The sequence below is a fragment of the Dysidea avara genome, chromosome 7 (genome assembly GCF_963678975.1).
Source record: "Dysidea avara chromosome 7, odDysAvar1.4, whole genome shotgun sequence".
NCBI classification, from domain to species: domain Eukaryota; kingdom Metazoa; phylum Porifera; class Demospongiae; order Dictyoceratida; family Dysideidae; genus Dysidea; species Dysidea avara.
This window is the reverse complement of record NC_089278.1, coordinates 17,481,146-17,492,481: the sequence shown is the minus strand read 5'-3', so window position 1 is coordinate 17,492,481 and position 11,336 is coordinate 17,481,146. Positions and strand designations below refer to the sequence as shown.

General features: G+C 42.1%; 1 protein-coding gene across 1 annotated transcript; it reads left to right on the top strand.

Annotated features, from left to right (window-relative positions):
- Window positions 1-798: 798 nt before the first annotated feature.
- Window positions 799-6,252, top strand: LOC136261077 (uncharacterized). Its single transcript, XM_066055043.1, has 5 exons — window positions 799-1,551; window positions 1,708-2,370; window positions 2,603-3,971; window positions 4,056-4,921; window positions 5,329-6,252. The coding sequence occupies exons 1-5, from the start codon at window positions 799-801 to the stop codon at window positions 6,250-6,252; spliced, it is 4,575 nt and encodes a 1,524-aa protein (XP_065911115.1).
- Window positions 6,253-11,336: the final 5,084 nt, after the last annotated feature.

Genomic DNA, 11,336 nt, shown 5'->3' with positions numbered 1-11,336 from the left:
AACGCCGATTTAAACAGTTAGCACGTGATGCCCACTAGACAAGCGAACTACTGTTCATTTGTGTTTGAAAGTGGGCGACAGCTATCATGGACTGACTGTATAGTTACAGCTAACAGTAATGTATAGTAGTAATATAAGTAACTTAGGTATTATTTAGAATGTATGATGTAATTGTTGTCACGTGCGTACAATACAATAAGATGGAGTTGTAGCGTTTTCCCCGCGGTCTGGGCTGTATCCAACTGTATCAGCAGAAGACGAAGTAATCCTTCCTAGAAGCACTCCCACACCTTCTCTACTATCACGCCGCCCCCTACATTGCTGGTGCTGTGACCGTACTTCATTGCTGAGACGATCCTCCCACTACTGGAGATTTTGTCCATGAAAATCCAATGACAAAAAATGTTCACCCTGTGAAAAGTAAAGTATTCATTGGGTTGCATCAATGAAATTTTATTTTCATAGCATTTTCATAGGAAAATTTAATGAAAACCCAATGAAAAATTACCGATGAAAATTCCATGAAAAGCAGTTTCAAAGAATTTTCAGTGGTAATTTTTCATTGGGTTTTCATTAAATTTTCCTATGAAAATGCTATGAAAATAAAATTTCATTGATGCCACCCAATGAATACTTTACAAGAGACTGTCCGCCTCAACGACACTTCCAAGTTGTAACCCCAGACGCAAACGCTGTTGTGCCGTGGCATTGGATACTAACGGCACCCAGAGAGGCAAGCATCTGCGTAGCTAAGACAATTGTTTGCTGTTGGTGTTTTTTAGCGGACTGAATACTACGATGGAAGAACCTGCCCGTCTACGAACCTTGCGGAAAGCATACCGCGCACACGTCACCAGAATCCTGAACAAAGTGGATGACGCACTGGCCAATGACCTCGACGAACTAGCTCTGACTTATTTGAGAACTGCCATCACTCAGCTAGAGAAAAAGAAAGAGCAAATCACTGCCCTTGATCAACGAATCATTGACCTTATACAGAACCCAGATGAACTGGAAATAGCCATCTTAGATGCAGAGGAACTACAAGATCTGATTATGGAGAAAATCAATGAACTGAATCAACAAGTGGAGATGCAATCAAGACCGACTCACGTTGTCCCTGCAGTGCCATCAAGCGACAAAGTAACCCAAGAAGCCATCCATGAGAATGTGAGTAACACAAATAACACACCTCAGTCAATTAACACCATTATCAATGACACACCTGCAGTTAGTGCTAGTACTGTAGCAGCTAGTGACACCATTGCAACCACATCATTAACACTTGAGTCAGCCATTTCTAGTACACCACCCGCGGTTACATCACTTGAATCAATCCCACATCCAATTTCAGTGACACCAGTTTCCCACCCACATGTGAGCCATGTACATAATTCAGGACCGCCTCCACTGATACCAGCAAACATGACTCAACACGAACTATTGTCAACCTCTGCTTATGGCTCACTACCGTTACCACCCTTGTCAACCCTTAACTTTGGGAGCAGTACCTCATCAACCTTTGCAACAGTACCGGTAGTAACATCTAGAGTAAATCCAGATTTGAAGGGTGTCAGGACCACAATCACTACAGTAGATCACCGTGACCACTCTCAACAATTTGCTGCAAGTAGGCTACCCAAGTTGACCTTACCGACATTCTCTGGAAACTCCCTAGCCTGGCTTACTTTCTGAGATTCATTTCAGGCTGCCATTCACTTGAACCCCAATCTCAGTGGGGTCCAGAAGTTTAATTATCTGAAGGCTCAACTTCAAGGAGACGCAGCACGAACGATTGACGGAATACCTTTCTATGATAAGAACTATCTTCACGCAGTCACCCTACTTCAAAACTGTTTTGGGCAAACTCACAAGTTGGTTTCTGCTCACATGCAAGCCTTGCTACAGGTGCCAAACCCAACGAACACATTAAGTAGTTTGCACACATTTCATGACACAACTGAGAGCCACTCCCGTGGCCTATTGTCCCTTGGGAAATCTGAACAAAGCTATGGTGACTTGTTGGTGCCGATTATTCTGGGCAAACTACCCAAGGATATCAAGCAGAACGTGGCAAGAAACTCCACAAGTACAGAGTGGAAATTTTCTCAACTCATGTTAGCCATTCTCAGGGAGATCGAAATCTTAGAAACTGATAAAGCCAACCCTCACAGTTCCCCATTTACAGCTGCGTTTATGGTGAATTCCAAGCCACCTCGAAGTACCAAACCTCAGGACAAGGGACCACCAGCTTGTGTGTTCTGCAAGGGACCTCATACAACCAACCAGTGTACTACAACTGATCATCATAGAAGACTAGACATTGTCAAGCAGAATAACCTATGCTTTAACTGTTTAGGGAAACACAAGGTCAGCACTTGCTCATAAAAACATCGCTGCCGCAAGTGCCATCGTAAGCACCACACTAGTCTTTGCACTGAAGTGACCACTGCTAAGAAAGAGGAAAACACTGAGACAACTCCAGTCGCCAAGACAACCCCAGTCACCAAGGAAGGGTCCTTTAGTACAGTTGTCTCTCAACCAGTAACAACTTTACTTCACCTGGCTAGTAACCAGACCTGTTTACTGAAAACTGCAGTAGCCACTATTTCAACTGGAGGTGTTTGTGTGGAATCTCTTTGATGAGAGATCGCAACGTTCCTTCCTAGCCAAAGGACTGGCAGACTGCTTACAAGTGCAGCCACATGACACAGTGGAACTATCTCTCTCTACCTTTGGCACTGGTACCAGTCGCACGGGCAAGTTTGATGTCACCACAATCAATCTGCATAGTATCTCTGGACATTTGATACCATTAACTGTCTTGATTGTGCCAACCATTGCAGCACCGATACACACAGTGAATCAGAAGTCAATTGCTAACCTTCCTTATCTCAATGGATTACGTCTGGCACATCCAATTTCTTCAGCAGAACAATTCTACATTACCCTGTTAATTGGAGCAGATCAGTACTGTAAGATAGTAGAGGATCATGTGATCAGAGGCAATGGTCCAACGGCTGTAGGATCCAAACTTAGTTACCTACTTTCAGGTCCACTAGACACAGCCGCTTCAGGACAGTTAGTCACCAATGCATTCCATGTGGCAACTCAACCCACTGCAACCCCTGATTTAGAACAGTTCTGGAATGTGGAGTCAGTAGGAATTTCACCCAAGGATGAGTCACCAAACAATTTTCTGGACTCTTATATCACCAATAGTGTCGAACGCTTGAATGATGGTTCTTACTGCGCCCGTTTTCCGTGGAAGGACAGTCATCCTCCCTTACCCACGAATTTCTCAACTTCTGCTCACCGCACTAGATCACTGGCTCGCAAACTGGCACTGAACCCTCCATTGTTGACCAAGTACAGTGACATCTTAACAGATCAGGAACGTCGTGGTTTCATTGAGAGAATGACAGATCCGACCAGTACCACAAGATGCCATTACATACCACACCATGCTATACGCAAGGACTCATCCACTACTCCAGTACGTATAGTGTACGACTGTAGTTGTCACCAAACAAGGAACCAACCTAGTCTTAATGATTGTTTACTTACCGGCCAACCCAAGCTTAATGATCTCTGCTGTATCATTTTAAGATTCAGGCTCCACCCTGTAGGAATTTGCACAGATATCGAGAAAGTTTTTCTACACATACAACTTCATGAAGATGATAGGGACTGGACTAGATTCCTTTGGCTAAGTGATCCACAAGATCCAGACAGTGAGTTTGTTACATATAGACTTAGAGTTGTCTTGTTTGGTGCTGTGTGTTCGCCGTTCATGTTAAACGCTGTCCTACATTGTCATTTAACTCAGTACAAATCACCAACTGCAGAGAACATACTTGATGACTTGTATGTAGACAATATTGTATCTGGATGCCCAACAGAATCAGAAGCTATCAGTTTTTACAACAAAGCTCGATCCATAATGAATGATGCTCACCTCAACCTTAGAAGTTGGGCCTCTAACAGCTCCCGACTTATGGACTAAGCAAATAGAGACAAGGTTGCGGACACCAACAATCCAGTCAATGTTTTAGGACTACAGTGGAACACCCAGACAGACACATTAGCACTCACATCCAAGTATTCCATCCCCAGTAGCAGCTCACTTATCACCAAGAGAGATGTCTTGAAGGAATCATCCAAGGTGTTCGACCCCCTGGGTCTACTATCCCCAGTAACTGTTAGAGCAAAGATCTTCATGCAGTCATTATGGCAGAGAAACATAGACTGGGACGAACCACTATCTGATGAGGACCAGCAAAAATGGCTTACAATTGCAGGGAATATCCAGGAGGCTAGAAGTTTACAGATTCCAAGACGATACTTCCCAACAGTTAGGGTTTCAGAACAACCTGACAGGCTACACGTCTTTGCTGATGCCAGTCTCACTGCTTATGGAGCTGTAGCCTTCCTTTGCAGTGGCAACAGCACATCATTCGTTATGGCAAAGTCCAGAGTCGCACCCCTCAAACCACTGACCTTACCTAAACTGGAACTAATGGGTGCACTGACAGTGGCAAGGCTATGTGACTTCATTGTTCAAGCTCTACACCCTCTCAGTCTGTCTACTCACTTTTGGTCAGACAGCCAGATCACTCTTCATTGGATCAAAGGAGAGAAACATGTCAATACATTTGTCACTCATCGTGTTGTCGAAATCCTCAACCACTCAAAACCAGATCAATGGCGATACTGTCCAACACAGGACAACCCAGCGGACTTGCTCACTAGGGGCATCACTTCATCTCAACTGAAGTTGTCAACGTTGTGGAAACATGGACCTCAATGGCTCCCATCCGAGAACAGTTGGCCCACTTGGAGCTTCTCACCGACTATCGAATTGCAGGAACTGGCCGTTACGCAACCAGTTTTAGTCCTTCAACTACTCCACAGTATGCAGGTACTTTACATATTAACTGTATTATTGACATCTCCAATTATAGCACACTGTTCAGACTTCTGGCAGTTACTGCATACATGTATAGATTCATCTCCAATTGTAAGAAGCCACAGCAGGAATGAGAAACTGGATCATTGACACCATCTGAGCAACACCACGCTTCAATCATTTGGGTGAAGCAGTGCCAAGAAGAGGTTTACTCCAGAGAACTCGTGAACCTTACCACCAATTCCGCCAAGAAACTACCACTTGTTCGCCAATTACGTTTATTTGTTGACAAAGACCACCTGCTCTGCTGTGGCGGAAGAATCCACAACGCCCCCCTAAGCGAGACAGCAAAGTTTCCGCTTCTGCTACCACCCAAACATTGGCTAACATCTCTGATCATTCATAGTATACATGTACAGTTATTTCATGCTGGAACCAATGCTACCCTAACGGCCATAAGACAGAAATTTTGGATACCAACTGCCAGACAACGTATAAAGTCACAACTACGCCGATGTGTTATTTGCCGTAAACATAGCGGAAAGCCATACCAGATACCTGACCCTCCACCACTGCCACAGATTCGCACTTGTGCTTCAGTTCCCTTCACCATCACAGGCATTGACTTTACTGGGGCACTCTATGTACGCAGTAATCACACTGAGGAGAAAGTCTACATCTGTCTGTTCACATGTGCCACGAGTCGTGCCATTCACCTAGAGATTGTTACAGATTTAACAGTGGAGACTTTCCTTCTGGCATTCAGGAGATTTGCCAGTCGCAGGTCACTCCCACAGATTCTCGTGTCAGATAATGCTTCTACCTATCTGGCAGCTGCAGATGAACTGCAACAGCTTCTACAATCAGAACGTCTCACAGAAGCACTTGGGAGGAAAGGTGTACAGTGGAAGTTCATCCCAAAATGTGCCCCCTGGTACGGTGGGTGGTGGGAGCGCCTTATCGGTTTAACAAAGATGTGCTTGAAGAAGGTACTGGGGAGATCAAGGATCAGCTTAGTTGTGTTGCAGACACTAATAGTAGAAGTAGAGGCCACACTCAATGACAGACCTCTGATACATGTATCCTCAGACCTCAGTGATGTCGAGCCACTCACACCAGCCCATCTTTTACATGGTCATCGCATAACACCACTTCCTCATGAAGTAGTGGAAGGGCAGGACTTAACTGATCCAACATATGGTGGTATAACCGATGTTTCCCAGAGAGCAAAACTGCAAGCCTTTCTCTTCAGCCAGTTTCAGTCACGCTGGAAATTTGAATACTTGACCTCCCTCAGAGAGTATCATAGAACCACAGGAAGCAACAGTCAGCAGATTAAGTAGGGAGATGTTGTCCTGATGTGGGATGAAGCTCCACGGAGCACTTGGAGTTTGGCGGTTGTTGAAAAACTGATGATTGGGAAAGACGGACTAGTGCGTGCTGCCTACATCAAGACATCACAAGGAAGAACAAACCGCCCCATTGCCAAGTTGATACCGTTGGAAGTCTCATCTCCAACAGTTACCGAAACTGAAGGATCTACCAGTGGTTCCCAGAAGGATACAATCAACAAGCCCACAGTGAAGAACACAGCTGATAAAAGACCGAGAAGGGCAGCCGCTCACAGGGGCAGAGAGAGAGCTGTGAATTGGGTGAAACAGCTTGGTGCCCCCCCGGAAGATGTCATGGACTGACTGTATAGTTACAGCTAACAGTAATGTATAGTAATAATATAAGTAACTTAGGCATTATTTAGAATGTATGATGTAATTGTTGTCACGTGGGTACAATACAATAAGATGGAGTCATAGCGTGTTCCTCGCGGTCTGGGCTGTATCCGACTGTATCGGCAGAAGACGAAATAATCCTTCCTAAAGCACTCCCGAACTTTCTCTACTATCACGCCGCCCCCTACAACAGCGACTATTTCGATTGGAAGGTGAGTGGTTGCTACTCCTGCTTAATAAACAACATGATTGGAAGTTGCTACTAATCGCTGGAGGCTAGTTTGTGTTGGTCAAACACTTTGATAGTCTTGTTTCTTTAGTCTCGCGTAACTAGGCTACCTTCACTCATGTATGGGATGGGAGAAAACCTCACCTGGCAGGCCATTGTGCGAAGAAGGTGCAGTTTCCAGCTGGTAAGTTTTTGTGATGATGCATAGCTCTCCACCTGAACCCTCACATCTCCATAGTCGGATAATCACTGATTGTAATTGCATAATACATCCCTTATGTATATGTGCCAGTCAATTCCTCTAGAATTGGATTATTGTGCATCTTTTCTACCTGCACACACTGTGTTGGCCATGCACTGTTTGTACATGCCCCACTAGTAGGTTGTCCCGTTGGTGATTGTACTTGGTTGTATTTGCCCCGGGCCTAGTTATACAACCAAGTACTAAGAATAATACGAAACGTGGTTAAAATTATGTCATAAATAAGGCCACTCCAAGTCATACCTTAGTTTCTGGTCACTCCCTAGCCAACAAAAGGATGCGGGCGGGCGGATGATCAGGACTTCAGGACTATCATAGACTCTTACATATACACCAGTAATACTGTAATGTTATTAATTTTGCTCAATTTACCCATTTCATATTGAGTTTACAACCAAGCTTAACCAACATTCTTATAGCATAAGTAGTTAATTATGCTTCTGCAAAGTGCACCAGGAAAATTGTTGATGGCTAGCTACACTGCTGAGCACAACAATGTGTAGCTAACACTAAGGAAAGGTCTGCTCATGTAGCTACTTTTGCTTTACAAATGAAATGTTTCATTAGCTATGTCAGGAAATTATTATTTATTAGCTAGCTAATAATAATCCAAAACTATATTAACACATCAGAAACTCTTTCAAATGTGAAGTCTTAGTCAACTATATATGCATGTGTTTCCAGCCTTCTATACAGTAAACCTTCAGTAAAGTAGCTGTCAAAGTTTTGAGTTGAGTTGTTGAGTGCTCCAGGCTAGTGTTTTTCAGTGATCATGAGGGAAAGCTAAGTTAATGTTTTAACTAAGGGATGCCATGCACTTGTTAATTTAGGACCATACTTGCAATTATTTAATCATGGAAAAGTTGAAGTTTGAGCTCACCAAATGTTACCGGATTTCTAGTCAGTATATCAGTGATCAGTGATAAGGAAGTCCAAGTTTAGATCCACTAGAAGAGTTACTAGATTAATCATTAGAGGACCACATCTGAATTGTTAGGAAAGTTTAAGCTGTGGTATATCTGATCATTAGGATAGTGATCAATGCTACATACATACTGTACTGAAGTTACTTACTGGCAACAGAAGCATTACTAATAGCTATATAGCTAATCAAGGACAAGTCAAAAACGTTATAGTAGTATCTGTCTATTCTAGTATTAAAGTTAAGGGTAGTGTGACTGTTCTATTAGAGTATCTCGATCTTTTGCAGTGTTTAAAAATCACTGTCTTTGGTCACGTACACTTAAGCGCCTGTAATATTAATAATAGTCCTCATAAACTGGGGTTCCAGTTTTCCATGCGGGCGGGTGACCAGAAACTAAGGTTTGACTTGGTGTGGCCTAAATACATAATAAATAATTAATAAATAAATAATGTTTGAGAAAACTACACGGCCTAGAGACATAAACTAACCGGGGATCGATTCGCCTGTGAACGAATGCACAAACGTATAATCGTTGCGCCCATTCGTGCTGATGACTTGACCATACGTGTAATTCTATATAACGTCCAGTACCACACCCTTGCTTAATTACAGATTGCGCCGAAGGAGAAGATTAGCGAATGTCTGTGGAGTGACTGCAGGAGAGCCAGAGGCCACTTTACACGTAAACAAGAAGATTACAAGTAAGTTTTTTATGTTTGTAACGTCTCAAGTCTCCATGCCAGCTGCCAGTCACACTATAACTGTAATTAATTAACAATACAAGAAAACATTAAAATACATGCCGCACTCTTTACAATACAATTACATATAAAATACAAGTAAACAATCTTGTCTTGTGTAGCTGGCATGGCGAACTTCCTTTGTGTTGGTGTCAGGCAATTCAATACATGCTTAATCTTTTTTGCCTTCACCTGGCTTAGCTACTAGGGCTTGGCTGTCTTCCTTTATCTGGTTCATCTGGCTTGTATACTCCTACAGTATTGTGTAGCTATCTCCTGCAAGTTGTGTATGCATAATTATAGTGTGTCACCCATCACTTACACCACTGATGAACCTTATTTAGCTCTAGTTGATATTGATACTGTACTGTATATTGGCTAATAATTTTTATCTGTTGATGTTGCCTATAATGTATTGCTGCATACAATACTGCAATAATGTATAGTTCTCTCCTGTATGTTTTGTATATATATATCTAATCAAAAACAGCCAAGCTGTAAAAAAAGGTGCGGCCCCCAAAAAGGCCATGGTGAAAAAAGATGTGAAATCCAAGGTGGCGGCCAAGAAATGGCTGTGATGGTAGGTTAATGGTTACATTTTAATAACCACAATTCAGGTGAATTTGGTGCCAAGACCAAGCGGCACAAAAAATTCACCTGAATTGTCGTTATTAAAATGTAACCATTAACCTACTATCACAGCCATTTCTTGGCCGCCACCTTGGATTTCACATCTTTTTTCACCATGGCCTTTTTGGGGGCCGCACCTTTTTTTACAGCTTGGCTGTTTTTGATTAGATATCACTTCTTTTTGTATTTGTATACTGCAAAGCCGGCCTATGCCTGGCTTTGGGGCTTTTTTAACCCATGTGTTTTTTTCTTTACTACAGGAAGAAGAAAAGAACTTAAAGAAGAATTTTAGTACTTCAATTATTTTTGATTTTATTAGTAATTATACAAAATATATACATATATTTATTACATGCCCATTATGCCCCACAGGATATTTTTTTGCAGCTGATCTCTCTACTGGGTGACTTGAAATGTAGCTGAACTATATACAGGATGGTTTCTTTGTAGCTGAACTCTCTACAAGGTAACCTCTTCTAGCTGGTCTCTCTACAGGGTATTTTGTTTCTAGCTGAACTCTCTACAGGTGATTTGTTTGCAGCTAAACTCTCTACATGGTGGTGTCTTTGTAGCCGAACTCTCTACATGATGGTTTCTTTGTAGCTGAACTCTCTATAAGGTGACTTCGTCTAGCTGAACTCTCTACAGGGTGATTTTTTTGTAGCTGAACTCTCTGCAGGGTGATTTGTTTGCAGCTGAACTGTCTACATGATAGTTTCTTTGTAGCTGAACTCTCTACAAGGTGACTTCGTCCAGCTGATCTCTCTACGGGGTGATTTGTTTCTAGCTGAAACTCTCTACAGGTGATTTGTTTGCAGCTAAACTCTCTACATGGTGGTTTCTTTGTAGCTGAACTCCCTACATGATGGTTTCTTTGTAGCTGAACTCTCTACAAGGTAACTACTTCTCTACAGGGTGATTTGTTGTAGTTGAATTCTCTACAAGGTGGTTTGTATGAGGCTGAACTCTCTACATGGCAGTTTCATTGTAGCTGAATTCTCTACAGAGTGATTTGTTTGCAGCTGAACTCTCTACATGATGGTTTCTTTGTAACTGAACACTCTACAAGGTGACTTCTTCTAGCTGATCTTTCTACAGGGTGAATTGTTGTAGCTGAACTATCTACAAGGTAACTTCTTCTAGCTGATCTCTATACAGGGTGATTTGTTTGTAGTTGAATTCTGTACAGGTGGTTTCTTTGTAGCTGAACTCTGTACATGATAGTTTCTTTGTAGCTGAACTCTTTACGAGGTGACTTCTTCTAGCTGAACTCTCTACGGGGTAATTTCTTTGTAGCTGAACTCCTATATGATGGTTTCTTTGTAACTGATCTCTCTACAAGGTAACTTCTTCTAGCTGATCTTTCTACTGGGTGATTTGTTTGCAGCTGAACTCTCTACATGGTGGTTTCTTTGTTGCTGATAGGGACCCGTCGATTATGCTGGCATAATTATGAGCATAATAGGTGTCTGAAAGCATTGAGCATAATGCTAGCATAATAGGTAGAATATTTGTGTAATAGTATGAATTCTTGCTTATCAAAATAGCTATCACAGAAAGATCGATATACTCTAATAGAACAGTCAGTAACTCTAATAGAACAATCACATAGCTGACTGTTCTATTAGAGTATATCGATCTTTTCTGTGATATGCATTTTGACAAGTAAGTTTGTGCTTCAGCCACTTATTATTTATCCATAAATTGGAAATTATTAGCAGAGCATGAGAACTGAGGCATAAATATTTGGGCATAATTTGAGCATAATGGGTAAGTATTGAGCATAAATTTAAGCATAATAGGTAAATTTTTGAGCAGTGCAGCATAGCATAATAGGTAAAATTATGAGCATAATCGGCGGGTCCCTAGTTGCTGAACTCTCTACAAGGTGAATTCTTCTACCTGATCTCTTTA